Source organism: Enhydra lutris, unplaced genomic scaffold, assembly GCF_002288905.1.
Source record: "Enhydra lutris kenyoni isolate GAN:26980312 unplaced genomic scaffold, ASM228890v2 scaffoldscaffold12, whole genome shotgun sequence".
Lineage (NCBI taxonomy): Eukaryota > Metazoa > Chordata > Mammalia > Carnivora > Mustelidae > Enhydra > Enhydra lutris.
The window spans coordinates 80,837,964-80,853,838 of NW_019154096.1; the positions used below are offsets into that span (position 1 = coordinate 80,837,964).

At 58.8% G+C, this 15,875-nt stretch overlaps 1 protein-coding gene across 1 annotated transcript; it reads right to left on the reverse strand.

Moving 5' to 3' along the window:
- Window positions 1-6,351: 6,351 nt before the first annotated feature.
- Window positions 6,352-14,769, reverse strand: LOC111145378 (calcyon neuron specific vesicular protein). Its single transcript, XM_022500246.1, has 6 exons — window positions 14,708-14,769; window positions 8,741-8,898; window positions 7,563-7,676; window positions 6,881-6,994; window positions 6,513-6,703; window positions 6,352-6,478 (listed from the first exon to the last, which is right to left on the reverse strand). Exons 2-6 carry the CDS (start codon window positions 8,873-8,875, stop codon window positions 6,352-6,354), a joined length of 681 nt encoding a protein of 226 aa, XP_022355954.1. The 5' UTR covers window positions 8,876-8,898; window positions 14,708-14,769.
- Between the last annotated feature and the right edge of the window lie 1,106 nt (window positions 14,770-15,875).

Genomic DNA, 15,875 nt, shown 5'->3' on the forward strand with positions numbered 1-15,875 from the left:
GGGCTCACCCCTGTGAGCTGGGTCGCCCTCCCGACTCCCCGCTGCACTGGCTCACCTTTCTGCTCTGCAGCGGCTGGTAGTGCCGGGCTGGGGAGGAGGCTCTGTGCTCCCAGGATGACAAGGGGACACGCTGCCGTGTCTCTGTTTCTGGGAGGGTAACGGCCAGTTGAGCAGAGGCCCTCACCGGCTGGATCCCGACCCCGAATGCCCAGGCCTGGCCCTCAGTGTTTGCCTGACAGGGGGAGGCACATAACCTTGAAACGACCTTGAGGATGGTGTCCAAGGGCTGCACGTGAGAGTTGCCCTGAAGAGATGGGAGGAGGTGATAGGAACTGGGGAGAGTCTTACTGGCGGATGGTGGGGTAGGTGCACCACAGTCAACCTCGTGGGGTTGGTGGGCACGTGCATGAACACCGTCCTCGACTGGGTGCCGCGCTCTGTTTCCCGCTGGCTCACAGGGGAAGCCACACCAGCCAAACTCACATCCTGCTTAAATTACCCCCTCGCATGTGGATCGCGCCAGGATGGGTGCCGGAGGACCAGGGCTGACCGTGCGTCTGATTACCCAGGGCCGCCTGGCCCGGACACAGCGTTAATTCACAGAGGACTCACCCCATGCCTGCGGCGTGTCCAGGAGAAGGACAGCTGGCCCCAAAGACCACGGTGCCCTGTGCGTGACTGTGCCTGGTTTGACCTCGAACCGAGATCCCAGCATTTCTTCTCCCCCTGAGCACAGTTTCTCACATTGTCCCTGAATCTCATCATCCCGGGAGTCCCGCGTCAGGGAGCCCGTGAACTTGGGACACAGTCTGTTTGTGGAAGAAATGTTGTAGCGTTTGGACATTTTATCTGACACTGTCAACAACATGGGGTTGCAGTCCAGGGCCTCTGGTTTGTGCAAGGGTTTTTATAACAGGTTTCTGTAAAATTTGAGTGAGAGCAAAATTTAAGGGACCCTGAGAAAGGAGCCAGGCCAAGGGCAGGAGGCCTGTCCGGTGGCCCTGCGGGCGCTGGTTCCTGCAGGCCTGGCTAGGTCTGCCCCGAGCCCTGGGAACACCCTGAAGTCCTGCTGTCTCCTGCTGAGCAGTATCAGTAACTCGAAATCTGAAGGGCTAAATTTTATCGCGATAACCTTGGGTTTTAGTGTGAGAGAATTTCAGTTTAAGACCTGACTAGCTCTGACTTCGTTGTGATGCTGAGTAGCTCACAAATGCTCACAGAGGCTTGTGGGGCAGGTTGCAGGTCCGCACGACATTCAAAACGCCGAGAATATGATGTATCCATTCAGGGTTAGAGCCTGAAATACCAAGGACATCTAATTAATCAAGTTCAACACGTTTGTGAAAGGTCTTTTAAAAATTAGAGACTGAATATATCAAATGATTAAGTTAATGGCATTTTGATCACAGAGCACGCGAAGACTCACTAACACAAAAGTAACTGGGTTCATAAGTAGCTTTTAAACGGAGCTTGAAAGGTTGGGAACGCCGAGGGAGGGGTTCAGGACAGACCCCTCAGCCCGGGCCAGGCTGGGGGTCGTTGGGAGCAGAGGGCACTTCAGATCCTGCAGTTCCAAGACATACTCCTGTCCCCCCTTAATGACACAGAAGAACCGAAATTGGGGTCTTTCCCCAAGTAAGGGTGATGAGCAGATGGATTTCATCGGAGTGACCCATCTGCGCGGCAGGGCAAACCTCCGCGAAGTGCCCCCTTTCCTCTCAAGTCCCAGGCCACCCCTTTCTGCGAGGCGACAGATGGACCTCATCTGTGCGACTTCGAAGTCCCCACCCTGCTGATTCCCCGGACCGCATGGACCGCACGGATGGACGCCATTAGGTTTGACTTTGTCTTGCTCCTCTGTCTCATGTCCATGCGATTCTTGCTCAAGCCAGAAGGGCCTTTGAGGGGAAGGAATTCTTGCTCCCCGGCCCTGGTTTAAATTTATAGTTGTAAATCATAACATTTTGTAAAGTAAAAAATTTTAAGTCAGCAAGACTGCTCCTGGGAATTTGCCCTGAAGGTAAATCTCCACAACACAGAGCACAGACGCAAAATTATTCACTGCACACGCCAGCAGAGCCCGGGGCAGGGGAACGGGGCAGGAGACCGTCCTGCCAGGTCAGGAGCTGGGAGAGTGCTCACACCCGGCGGCCGGCGATTCTCAGAGCCTGTAAGTGACCGCCGGCAATGAAAACTGTTCTTGGGGCGCCTGGGGGGCTCAGCGGGTTGAGCCTCTTTGGCTCAGGTCGTGATCCCAAGGGTCCTGGGATCGAGGCCCACATCGGGCTCTCTGCTCAGCGGGGAGCCTGCTTCCTCCCCTCTCTCTGCCTGCCTCTCTGCTACTTGTGATCTCTGTCTGTCAAATAAATACATAAAATCTTGGAGAAAAATACAAATAAAAATAAAAAATGTTCTTGGCCCTTGTCCCCTTGCTCTTGGCAGGGCTCCTAAAACTAGGGATTTCGTGAGAGAATGGGTGACTTTCGTGACTCAGAGCCACGCCCGAGTTTATGCGAATGACATAGGTCTGGGCTGCTCCCGCCTGACCTGTGGGACGGAGGGCGAACTTGGGTTATAGGCTCTGGGGCAAGGAGATCGGGGCTTCCGAGGAGCACACAGGTGCCAGGAGGGTCGCGCTCCTGTGCTCACACCTGGTGCCTCTCCCTGAGTTGTGTACTTTATAACAAACTAGTACTCTGCTAAGTGCTTTCCAGAGTTCTCTAAGTCACACTACTGAGTTATCAAATCGCAAGACAAGACGTGATCCCCCCACTCGGTAGTTGAGTGGGACAGAAACGTGGGTGGCCCGAAGACCTGATGCTTGTGACGGCATTGGAATCAGGCGGGCTCCTGACACCAAGGCCTCCACTTGTGGGGTCTGTGCTAGTTCTGGGGAGTTGATGTCAGCGTAGGACTGAATTGCAGGACACCCAGGTTGTGTCGGAGAATTGATTGTCTTTTGCGTGGGGGAGAAATCCTTACAGTGAAAAAATGTCAAACGGGACAAATAAAATGGGAAACTGATTTTCCTCAGGGGCGGGAGGGAGCCGGTCACTTGTCGGAATCCTGTTAATGTTTTACATACTAAATAGTAGGATAAAATCAATAAAATGGGGAAGGACCCAGAAACAGAGTGCAAGCCGCGATAGTGAGTCCGCTCGGTGTCCGCGGGACAGCACAGCCACAGGGACGCGAGGAGCACAGCAGTTTAACTACAGTTTTGCCCTCAAACTGAAGACAGACTCCAGAGTGGCCCCGACGCTAGCCCTGCGCGTCTGAGACTCATGCTATGGCTTACCAGTTCTGAAAAGGACGCCCGTGTATTCTAACCCTAAGCAAACAAATACACTGAGAACAGGTTTCTCTGTGTTGGAGGGGGGCGTTATCAGTAAGGGAGGGGGGACTAGAACGAACCTGATGTTTTGGGGTTGGGATTAGAGGCATCACTCTGAAGTCATGGAGATGTGTGCACGTGGTTCGCGCTCACAGTCTACAGGTATTGTCTGGGCGTGCTGTGTGGACTCGTGGGGATTGCATCTGTGCACGCACACACACGTGCACACCCATGCGCGTGTGTATATGTGCACACCCAGATGCACAGAGAGGAGGGAAACGCAGGTCGTGTGTGTGTGACTGTGAACATCGTGCGTCATGTATCACATAGATCGCACCGGCCCGATGCACCGAGGGGGCCGGAGGAAAGCCCGCGACCAGCGCCCAGACCCCTGTAGCACCAGTCAAGCCTGGAGCACCTTCGTGCCAGAAAGTTAGGAAGCGCCCAGAGACTGACTTCCCTGAGCCAGATACAAAACAATGTGAACACAAAACCAAATACTGACGGTGGGTTTAGCTGACCAAGGAAGATGGGAATCAGTAGGCCACACTGATGTATAAAAATGAAAGGGGAGAAGGGAGAGCTTTTCTTTATGGTAAATGAATAGAATGTCAACTAGCTAAGAGTAGAAAAAATCCTGAATTCAGACAATCGCCGCTCGGAAAATATAGCATGACTGATTCAGACAAGAATTTTCAGTGGATGCTAAACGAGGGAGGGGTTGGTGAGGACCAAGATATTTACATCGTCTCAGAGTATCTTCCCACAAAATGTGTATTAATTTCCAAAGGGCAAATGGTAAGGTCACGAGGCTCATCAAAGCCACCTTAGCCGAGTGATCTAAGTCAACCGCGGGGCAGACAAGCAGACCTCAGTGGCTCCTGATGTCACACCCATGTGACACTGAGGGGGACACGGCATCACTCCTGGGGATGCAGCCTCCAGCTGCTCGCGACAACACGCCTCACGCACGTAAGCTGAGGCCAGTCTACAGATCACCTGGCCTGTGTGCTTCAAACCGTGAAGGTCACCACAGACAGACTGAGCTGCCCCAGGGGAGAAACCAGTAAGGAGGATGTGGCCGGGCTCTTGGACCGCATCCCAGGCCAGATTTTTTTTTTTTTTTTTTTTTTTTTTTGCTATGAAGGACATTGTTGAGACAGTTGGGAAAATATTACTAAGGTACACGAATTAAATAAGAGTATTGTATCAAAGTTAAGCTCCTGATTTTGACCATTGCACGAAGTGACATAAGAACATGCCCTTCTTGGGAAATCCACACTGAGCCATTTAAGAGTTAAGAGGCAACTTTCTCTCCGAGGCTCAGAAGCACTTCAGCCAGATGACAGAGCGCTGGTACCTGCTAGAGAAAGAGGGAACAGGGGACAGATGACAGGTCATGAGTGGTAGGTGAGTGAATGGATGCACGGAGGGCTGGCTGGACAGACAGGAGCCCACTGATGATGGACACAGGACTCACAGCCCAGCCCTGACCTGTCCACCCCCACGCCCCCCACCTGGCCTCCAGCGTGTCCGTGGTTTCTCGGAACACTTTGAACACCCGTCTCACTTCCTGGTCACTGCCCCCTGTTCCAAAGCTGCTCAGACCCCTCACCTTGCCTCCTTGGTCTGGAGGCCAGATGGTCCCACGTTGTCTGAGTGCCGGGCCCTGTGTCCCCCCACAGGACAGCACTAGGGCCAAGAGGGGCCTCCTCCAGGACTCTGACCCATGTCACCCAACACTAGGTGACCCCGTTGAAAAAGCCTATCGCTTTCCTGTCTGCTTCTTTTGCATGAGCTCCCAAGGCTGTCGTCCCTACCCCCATCCCAGCCCTTAGTGCTAGGGCCTGAGCTCACCTCTCACCAGGTGGGGTATCAGGGCCTAGGATCAAAGCCCTCAGAGGAGGACAGGTGCTGGAGTAGGGGCCATGGTCAGGCCTAGCTGGGCAGGAGCAGACCTGGGCTTCACAGGGCTGAAGCAGAGGGAGCGGTGGGTTGTGCTGTGGGCTGGGTAAACAGACTCTTGCCAACTCCAACACCCTCGGACCTCCCACCTCCTCTCTCGCTCCAAGGGAGTGGGAGATGGGGGTGCTCTGGGAGCAGGGAGCCCTCTCATGTCCCAGGAATGGGCTCACGTCCCCTCTTCCAGGAGGCCCAGGGCCCCGTGGATCCATGCATTCTCTCATTTCTTCAGTGACTCTCTGCTGTGGGTGAGGAGGTTGGGCTGGAGTCAGGAACCGGGGGTGCTTGCCCAGAACAGGGGGATTCAGCCGCTCCTGTCCAATGGGGTGGGGGGGGCCCAGGCGCAGCAGGAGGAAGAGGAGCTCTGCTGCAGGGAGGGCTGGGGGGAGTCAGGGATGGAGCTCGGCTCCCAGAGGATTCCCTGAACAGCTTGTTTCTTCGCAGCCAGCGGAGCAATGGGCCAGACAAAGCGCTGTCCACGCTGGGTCTTGGCGCCCAGGCCGGCTCCCCGCCCCTCCACCGCGGCTCTTCGGGATCCCTCAGGGGTCCCTCCCGGCAGTCGCGGGAGACAGGACGCCCTCGCGCTCACTCCCGCGGGGGTTGGGAAGGCAGGAAAGAGGCCCGCGGGTCTGAGGATGCTCAGGAGAAACACGAGACCCAGGCGGATGTGAATCTTTATTTAGAGAAAAGCAACGGAGCTACAAGCTCGGGCTGGGGGCGGGGGCATCAGCGAGGAGTCCTGGAAGCAGGGGCACGACCACAGCATGGGAGAGCGTCGGGCGAGGGCGGTCACAGGTGCCGGCGGGGCGCTGCCAAGACAGAGGGGAGGAGGGGCGAGAGCAGGCGCTGCGAGGCGGGCAGGTGACCCCCCACCGCCCACCTGCGTGGGAAGGAGTGCGTGGCTGAGCCCCCCGCCGCTCCACTTCCAGGTCGCGGGACCCCCCCCCCTCCGCTTCCAGTTCACCGGACAACGCCCCCCCACGCCCTCCATCAGTCCCCGCCCGGCCCCCAGCACGCCCCCAGCACACCTACCCGGGCTGCAGGCGCCGAGGCCATCACTGGGGGGCCGGGGGCGGGGCGCTGCCAGCGGCCTTCTGCGCTGCCTCTTTCTCTCCCTGCGCCGCTGCCTCTTTCTCTCCCTGCGCCGAGACCTTGCTGGGGGGCTCGGTGGCCGCCCCCGCCCCCGCCGTCCCCCCCCGCAGCCGCCGCCCCCGCCGCGCCCGCCTGGGTGGGCGCCTTGGGCCCTTCCTTGACGGCGCGGTAGCTCTCCCCCCAGGCCGCGGGCGTCTCGGTGCCGTGCTTGCGGCTCAGCGGGTAGGCCCCGATGGCCGCCAGGATGCTGCGGTGGCGCTCGGGGTCCATCTCGGTGTAGTACATCTCCAGGGTCAGCGGGGTGCAGATCTTGTGCTGCGGGAGGGGGCGGGTCAGGGGCAGCGGGCGGCGCCGGAGGGGGTCTTCTCTGGGTGGGGGAGGGCAGGCAGCCCACCTCCCGGGCTTTCGCGGGGACACTCTGGCCGGATGGCAGCGCAGGAAGACCTGGACTGCCCCACTCCCCAAGCGGTCCCGCTGCTCCCCAGGCCTTACCCGAAGCAGGAAGCCGTCCGGGCAGGTGAACTGGTCATACCAGATGGCCTTGTACATGATTAGGACACAGCCCAGGAGCGCCATGGCAAAGGCGATCATCCGCGCTGTGGGCAGCTGCAGGGGCGGGTGAAAAGGAGAAGGACGCCGTGGAGGGGGTTGTGAAGCCCTGCGAGGGCCAGGGCAGCCATCAGGGGCTCAGTGGCCCCTGGGGGCAGGGGCGCTTCTAGCTCCAAGCAGGGGAGGAAAGGAGACGGAGCCGGTTTCACTGATGAAAAACAACCGGTTTTAGAAATAGTATGCTAAAAATAACAAAAACCATCGTTTTCGGAGAAAAAAGTATTAGCCAGATATGCGGCAGAAGTGACCTTCCGTACTGCATACCGAACCCCAGTCACTAAGGAAGAGACACGTGAGCCCCTGGGAAAAACGGGGCCCCCGCAGGAGCAGGGGTGGCCCAGACTGGCTCTGGGCAGCGCCTCTGAAGGCAGCGGCTACCCTCACCCCCTTTATAGCAGGACGAAGGCTTCTGACTGGGGTGAGAGCACGTGAGCGAGCAAGGGGCCCCCAGGCAACCTGGCTGGCGTCTGGCCACCACACCTGCAGCTGCCCGCTCTCCATCTCCCCTGCCCTGCCTCCCCTTGGAAGTGACCACTGGGCAGCATGGGACGGGGTGGGAGGTTACCCTGCGCCCTTCCTCTGGGTGGTTACAGGCCAGCTTCTGGGCCTCCAGGTCAGGGAACTTCTTTGGCTGGTCCGGGGAGGAAAGCTGATACTCCGTCTGCGTCTTGATAACCACCTGCAGAAAGAGATGACCCAGGAAGACCCTAAACTGGGAGGACGAGGAGAGGTTCAGGGGCTGCTGCCCAGCAGTGCTGTGGTGCTGACCGGCCGCCAGGACTGTCTAGTGGGCTAGGCTCCCCTGTTTACAAGCCAAGGCTAGGGGAAGAGGGATGCTGGATGCCTGCTGGGCCATGGCGGCCTTGGGGCCCACAGATGGAGCCCCTCAGTCTGCTGGCTGCCTTCAGTTCTAAGGGTGTCAGCTCTCCCTGCTAGGAGCTGCCCCTGTAGCTGTTCCACAGCTTGGCTCCTTCCTCCAGGAAGTACACCTCCCCCTCTGGCTCCCAGAGTCTCCAGGCCCCTACCACGAAGCGGCCCAGGCAACTCCAGTCCTGTGCTGTGTGAGTGCTCCCAAGGGGCAAACAGTGGGCCCACCTGTCTGTTGAGAACACGGTCCAGAACTAGAGCAGACACCACTGAAGCCTGCCCAGATCCCTGGAGAACTGCCCTCGGCCAATGAATGGGCACACCTGTCAATGCCTGAGGTCCCCACCCCATGGTCCCCAGCCGAAAGTTGACTGACGTGGGTACAGATGGCTGCCACCTGCCCTCCTGCTGGGACAACTCCTGGTGATGGTCACACTCCAGAGCGCAGGTGGGGTGAGGCAGGGCCACTCTAGAGCTGGGCCTGCTTCCTCCAGATTCCTCCAAAAGCTGCGCTCTCTCAGTCATGGCCTAAGGACCCTGCCTCGGGCCCGCAGGGAAGGCATTTTCCTTGCTGAGACCCTGCCAGGTGGCACCGTGAGTTGGACACTGCCTGCAAGATGGCATGTGAGTCCTGACGGTCGGCCTGCAGCCAGCCCCCCCCTCACCGTGCACAGGTGACTCTGGGTGACCAGCTGGAGAGCTGACCAGTTCGCACAGAGAGCCTGTGGCCAACTAGGGTTTTGGCCCAGCCCAGCCCTTCCTCTGCTTGCTCTCCTGTGTGTTGGGGGGAGACCACATCTAAATAACCCTTAGCCCACGGCCCTCTACGCCCAGGGCAGGCTTGGAACGGCCCTTCATGCCAGCCGAGGCCCTCACCTGGTCAGGGAAAGGCGGCTGGAGCTGGCTCACATCCAGGGGGCTGATCAGAGGGACGCTGTCCGTGGTAGCCCCGTCCTGGTCCCCGGGGTCTTTGCCCGGCTTGCCAGAGAAGCTGCAGCCCAGCTTCACCATGGTGAGCGGTGGTCCTTGTCCTGCTGGAGGTAGTCACGGGTCACTGCCCACTCACCGCCTAGCAGACGTCCATGCGAGCGTGTGAGGCCGGCCCCAGTGGACACTTAAAGGTCGGATGCCCAGGAGAACTTGTATTCTCTGGATAAGTTTCTGTGTTATCATGCCAGAGCGGGGAGGCCATGCACGACAGGCCCTCCTCCGAGGTCGAATTGGGCCTCTGTCCCTTCCCACCTTCTGGTCTCCCCATGGGCCCTAGATTTGGGCACCGGGTGGTGTCTCTGACCGGTGAATGCCCAGGCACTCAACACTGGCACAGTCCGCTGGGCCAGCAGGCTCTAGCGCATATCCTGAGAGCAGCTACCTTGCTCAACGACAATGACCCCAGGGAGCCTGGGGGGGGTCAGTTGGTTAATGGTCCGACTCTGGATTTCAGCTCAGGTCATGATCTCAGGGTCGCAGGATTGAGGCCGCATCTGGTTCCCTGCTCAGTGGGGAGTCTGCTTGAGATTCTCTCTCTCCCTGCCCCTCCCCCACCTCTCTTTCTCTTAAATAAATAAGATCTTTTTAAAAAGTCATTTGATTAATTTCAATAATATCTGGAAAAGTACTTGACAAGATTCAACATCCATTTATTATTTTGAAAGTCTATTAGCACTCTAGGGGCGTCCTTAATCTGATTGATAAAGGCCAGCCACAAAATTCCCTACGCCAACCCTTACTGCATATGAACAGTGAAAGCTTTGCCTTCAAGATGAGGAAGGAGATAAAAAGGCCTTTTATTATCAGTTCTATAAACCATGGTGCTGGAAGTCTGAGCCAAGCTGTAGGGAGGAACAGCGGATGCGATAAGGCCTGGAGGTCAGGTGATTCTGTCACTGCTCACGGATCGGACGTCGTGTGTGTAGAAAATCCATGTGAATCTGTGGACCCATGACCAAGACTGGAGGGAGAGTCCAGCAGGGTCCGTCCAAGGCTTTTAGGAGTCATTATATTTCTATGCAGCGGTGACAAAAAATTAGAAAATACGTTTTTGAAAGACTCCATTTAAACAGTATTGGAAATGTCAAACGCTCAGGAGCAGACTTAAGAGAAATGGGGGAATTCCACATGGAAAATCATGAAAGACCTCAGGCAAAACATCATTGACTAAGACGAAAGGAGACCCAACTTCCTTAATAAGTGGGGAACAAAACCGTCATGGATTTTGGAAGGTTCCAAGTTTAAACATGTCCTTTTCCCCCCAACTGTATCTGTAGGATGAATAAATGCCAGTGGACAGCCCAGCAGAATTTCTGTGTGTGTGAACTCGCCAAACATCGTAATTTTGGGGCAAGAACACGTGTGACATCTTGTCACAGAGCGAGAGAGGGACTCATCTGCAGGCGTCCAGCTTACACGGCTGTGTGGCACTGATGTTGGTGCACAAAGCCCCACGTGACACACACATGCATGGACCACGGACTTGTGACAGAGTTGCTGTGCAAAGCAGGGGCATGGCCACCTGTTGATAAACGGATGTCCGCACGGAAAACAGGGCACCTAAGCCCTGCCTCCCAGCACACACAGAAATCTACTCCAGGTGGGTATGCCTCAGTTGGGAAGGCATCTTGAAAATAACACAGGAGAATATTTTCCTGGTCTGGGGGAGGGAAAGAGCTCCTCAATATGAGAATTAAGTATCAACCGTAAAAGGACTACATTAAAATTAAGAACTCCCACTTACCAAAACATAGCCTTCAAAAACGGAAACAGAACGCAAGAGTGGAGAAGATATTTGGAACATGTCGTGGCAAAGGACCTGAGGCTCATCCAGAAATGCTCAGGTCCTAACCCCCACTACTTGTGAGTGTGACCTTACTAGGAAACGGGGACTTTGCTGATGAGATCAAGTGAAGATGCCGTCATACTGGATTACAGGGGCCCTAACCCAATGACTGCTGTCCTTACAGAAGGGGGAAATTTGGACACACACAGGGAGGTGGTCATGTCCAGAAGGAGGCAGGGGTCAGAGGGAAGCATTCACAAGCGAAGGGATGCCTGGGGTTGCCAGAGCTGGGAGAGGCAGGAAGGATCCTTCCCTAGAGCCTCAAAGGGAGCACGGCCCTTCCTGGCCCTTGATGTCCAGCTTCGTGCCTCCAGCGCCTGTCAAAGAAGAAATGTCCGTTGTTTTAAGCCACCCACTAGTGCTCGTGCCTGACAGCCGCCCAAGGAAGCCGGGACAGGCGGATGTCTGTCTAAAGTGTGTGAAGAACGGCTCGAGCTGATAAAGAGGAAGAAAGAGAAACCTAATTGGAAAATGGACAGAGAAGGGTTTCAAAGGTCCATGAATACTAACTGCCCCCCTCATTCGTCCATGAGGGAGCCAAATTAGAACCAGCTTAAGGAGATACACCAAATCCCATCCAAGTCTAGGAGAGCTCAAGGAGCGAAGGATGCCATACAGGTGGTGTGGACCCACATAATCCACACGTGTCCAACTGTGACCATCCCTCACTCTAGGCGGACACCCAGCAAAGAGACAGGGCTCGCACGAACGTGGAGAGCAGCGCTGTTCCCAGAAGCACTCACCACCACGCAACATCCGGAGGAAAGCAAGTAAATGGATGGGGGCATTCCTACCCAGTGAAGGGTCATAGCTGCGGGCAGGCACAGCCCCAAAGCCCACCAGATGAGGCCAACAGAAGCCAGGCACAAAGGCAGGTTCAAGAACAAGCCATCTCTAACCATAACCTTTAGGAACCAATCACGGGCAATTAGGGACATGCACTCTGGGGGTCCAGAGGAATTCATTGCTTCTGAATCTGGAGAGTCTGGGGGGGGAGCTTTGGGGGAGGTAGCAGCTTTGGGGAGAGGTGGGGATTTCTAGTCTTCACTTGGATGGTGGATGACTGGGGAGCACTTACCTTCAATCATCAGGCTGCACGTCTGTTTTATGTCCTCTTCTGAATAGTCATTGTATTTCACAACAAAAAGTGTTCCAAATGATTGAAACCAACAACCAAAGGACAGCAGGTTGGTGGCGGAGGCCCAGCTACCCCATACCCTCCCCCAGGATTTGGACCCTGACGTTCGCCTGAACAGAGAAAGTGAGCCCCTTGGCCACGGTGGCCTGGTCGTCCCTCAACTACCTTCCTTGTGAGGACTCAAGGGCAGAGCCCCAGTGGCTGTGCTCCCATCCCTGGCCACAGCCTGCACCCATCCTACAAAGACTGCTGTGCCTCTGAAGCCCCAAACATCTGCCCCAAACACCTCTCCCTGTAGCAGCCCCCCCCCACCCCAGCACAGGTGCCCACCAGGCACAGAGGTGACCCAGCCTCTCACAACCCAGACGCCAGGACAAGCAGGGTGGGACTACGGGGCGGGGGCGGAGCTCCCACCCAGAGCAGAGAGATGCCCAGGATGGAGAGTGTGCACAGTGCTGGGCAGGGAGGTCAGGGCTGTGGAGGACGGGGCGGATAGCAGGAGCCGCACTGTCGGCCCTGCGAGATGCAGCCGGGTGGGCAAGAGGGGGCACCCCCTCGTGGGCTTTCCGCCACGGAGGAATGTCCCCTTAGGACCCTGAGCTGGGGCCCTTCCTTGGATTTATGCGCCAGGCCCAGGGCCCTTACAGGTCAGCAAAGCGCCCCCAACTCCACTCCCTGGCTGGAGGACTTTCCCTGAGGAGAGTGGGGCTTGGCAGGGGAGCGGCCTGGGGAGGACTCACTGACGCCTCCGCACCTGGCCCGGACAGGCGGGCGATGGGTTATTCTTCACGCGGACCCCGCGACAAGGTCCCCTCTCTGTGAGGCAGAGACGGACACGGGGCCATTGGAGTACGAATATGAAGAGGTCGGGCTTTCCAGTGCGAGGAGGAAAAAGGCTCAGAAGCGCCGGCAAGGTGCCACGGAGGTGGGGACTGCAGGGAGGAGCTGGGGGGAGGAGCGGCAAGTGCCCAGGGCTGGAGGAGCTCCGCAGGGGCGGGAGGGGTGTGCCACTCCAGTGCGAGGGGGCCGGGGGCCTTCTGGCGGCAGTGCCCCCGCGGCTCACCAGTCCAGCCTGCCATTTGCAGGGCAGAGCGCAGAGGGGCAGAGCGCGTGACCGCCCCGCAGCCCCGCAGCCCCGCAGCTCCGCCAGTCTCGGGTTGGTGGCCACGCCCGCTGGAAGGCTGGGCCCGGGTCTGCCCAGTCCCCACAGGAGGCCTCCTCGTACCAGGAGCTCCGCCTCTGGGGTCCTCTACGAGCCAAACCTAAGCTCCAACTCCTCCGACAAGGCGTGACGTCTATGTTACGTCACCGCGGGTTTCCATGGAAACGGAGCCGGGGATGACACATCTTCATGAAGGAAAGGAGCCATTTGGGGCCTTCTGGACTCTGCGCGTCTGGTTCCAGGCCTCATGCTCCAAGCAGAATGCTGGGGAAGGGGCTGGGCTGCGTGTGCGACCCCCTCCCCCGAATTCATCTCCCTTGCTGAGTCATGGGGGCCTCCGGGAAGGCTGGCTGGGCTCATTCACACGACAGACACAGAGCTCCGTGGACTAGGGGTTCGCCCCCACTCCTCCCGCTGCCCCCCCCCGTCCGCCCTGCGCTGTAATAGTGTCTTCTCCAGCGGTTCATCTGCTCCCCACCCGCCGTGGACTCGTGGGTGGGGGCGGTGCATGCTCCTCTCCGACGTTTGGGGAGGGGGCATGGGACAGGTGGGGAGGCTGTGCGGACGGACCAACGCACGCATGGAGAGGCGGGACGCGGGCCCTTAGCTGAGCGCACTACGGACACCCAGCGGCAGATCCGCGGTCGCGGACTCGCGTTCACCGCCCCCCTCATCTGCTGCGTCACGCAGAAGGGCGCGCGCCCGTGCGGAGGGGCGCGGGCTTGTGCGGTCTGGGCACGAGCGTCCCGCGCCTGTCGGGAGCGTGCATGTCACTGCGGAGCGCTGGGCACTGCGTGCTTTGCTGAAAGCCAGCGGAGCACATGCCTCCGCCCCCGCGCCCCTACACCGCCCCCCCGCCCCGCCCCAGCCGCAGCCCTGGGGCCGGTCCTGGGTTCGGCTTTTGGTTCTAGGGTAGGTGAACTGCGAGCGCAACCCAGGGAGGAGGGCTCCTGGGAGGGGAAGCGCGGGCCTGCCCCCAGCTTTGGCTTCCCACACACCAGCCACCTGTGGCCCCGCGTCCAGGGGCTGCGGCAGGTGGTTCTGGAGAAATATCTCTCTGCCTGCCTCCTGACCGCCGCTCAGCCGCCCCCGCCACGGCCACCCCGCTGTCGGTGCCAGCAGAGCTTCTCCGTGGTCTGGTTCCTCCGCCGCTTGTGCCTCCGCGCCCCGTCACCCACCCCCCGCCACTCCCCCTGCCCCAGCTCTCGCCCACCCTCAGACAGAGCTGAACGGATTCTGGAACCGGCACCCCCTCCCCACCTCGGGGACGCCCACCTCCCAGTGGCTCTCTCAGACCGTGGCGGGCGCCCTGATGTTCAGCAGTCCGACCCCCCACCCCCGCGCGCCCGCCAAGCTGCCCCACTGTGCGGAGATCCGGGCAGCCGTCGGGTCTGTGCAAGGCTGGATACCTACGGTTCTTCAGGAAGGTCCAGGCAGTGGCTCACCCGGCGGAGGCCCCCAGATCGTCCGGGAGGCCTGGGGACAGCTTCCCCGCTCCCGTCAGCCGAGACCCCAAGGGAGGACCCCGGCTCGACCTGGCCGCCATTGGGTCAGCCGCAGTGACCCCCCCATCCCTGCATACGCATCTCGCACAGGTGCACCGCACACGCACCTGTACACGTACCTCACACACCCGTGCACACTCCCCTGCACACACTCGGCCCCCCTTGCCCCCGCTCCACAAGGAGAAAGGTGGAAATGGCTCACAGGCGGCTCCAACGGGCAGCTGCTGCACGATGCGGTCGCAGGACGAGGATGCGGAGGAAGGATGCGGTTCCAGACGCTTCGCAGCCCAGCCGGGGCGGGGCGGGGGAGGGGCCGAGCCGAGACTGAGGCTGCTGTTGCCTGGGAGACGCGGGCGGAGGGACGGGAGCATTTGCGTCTGCAGCCACCGCTGCGCTCCCACTGCGCCCCCCCCACTGGAGCTGTGCGGGGTGGGGTGGGCATAGCCTACCACGCACACATCACACACTCACACCACCTCACTGCAGGGGAGCGCACACCCTGGCCAGCCGAGCCTGGGCGGCTTCTCGGCCTGGAGGTATCCGGGCTGCCCCCCACCCTCCACCCCCGACCTTGGTCAGGTGCTCAGACTTTCCTTGTTGCTCGCCTTGGTTTGGCCTTCACACCCCGGGAGGAAGGCCTCCTCCTCATGTCTCAGCGCCTGAAGCCCCTGGGCCGTCAGCTTTCCCAGGGCAAGCCTGTCCTTCTCGGGCACCGTTGTGCCTGAGCCCCTGCGCTGTGCCCCCTTAGAGAAGGCGCCCGGTAGGCATTTGTCCGGCCATGGAGTGCGGCGCTCGGCCTGGCTGGGGTCAGGCTCCACATCCCCGGCTCCCAGCCGGTGGAAGACAGCAAGGAAAACAGCATGTTACCAGCGATTGGCCCCTTCTGCTGCTGAATAAAATGTGAATAAAGCCACGGTCTGGCTGGGCCCCTTTTACCCACCGGTGGGCGCCTGGACAGTCTCCAGCTTTGTCTACGGTAGACGGTGTTGCTGGGAACGTCATACATGTGTTTGTGTGGACATTGGCCTCACTTCTCTGGGTAGGTACCTAAGAGTGGAATTGCTAGGCCAGATGGTAGCTTAGGTTGAATTTTTAAGAAAATGCTAACCTTTTCCCAAAGGGGCTGCACCATTTTACACTGGCACCGGAAATGTCTGAGGGTTCCACTCTCCACCTCCTGCTGATACTTGTTATTGTCTTTTTGCTAATAGCCAGATAGCCATCTGTGGTCGTCAGCTAGGGCCACCAGGACCGAGTGCCACGGACTGGGTGGCTACGCCATGGGTTCCTGCGATGCTGGAGGCTTCAAGCCTGATACCAAGGGCAGGGCTGTTTCCTCCGAAGCTTCTCTTTTGGGCTTGTCTTCAGAT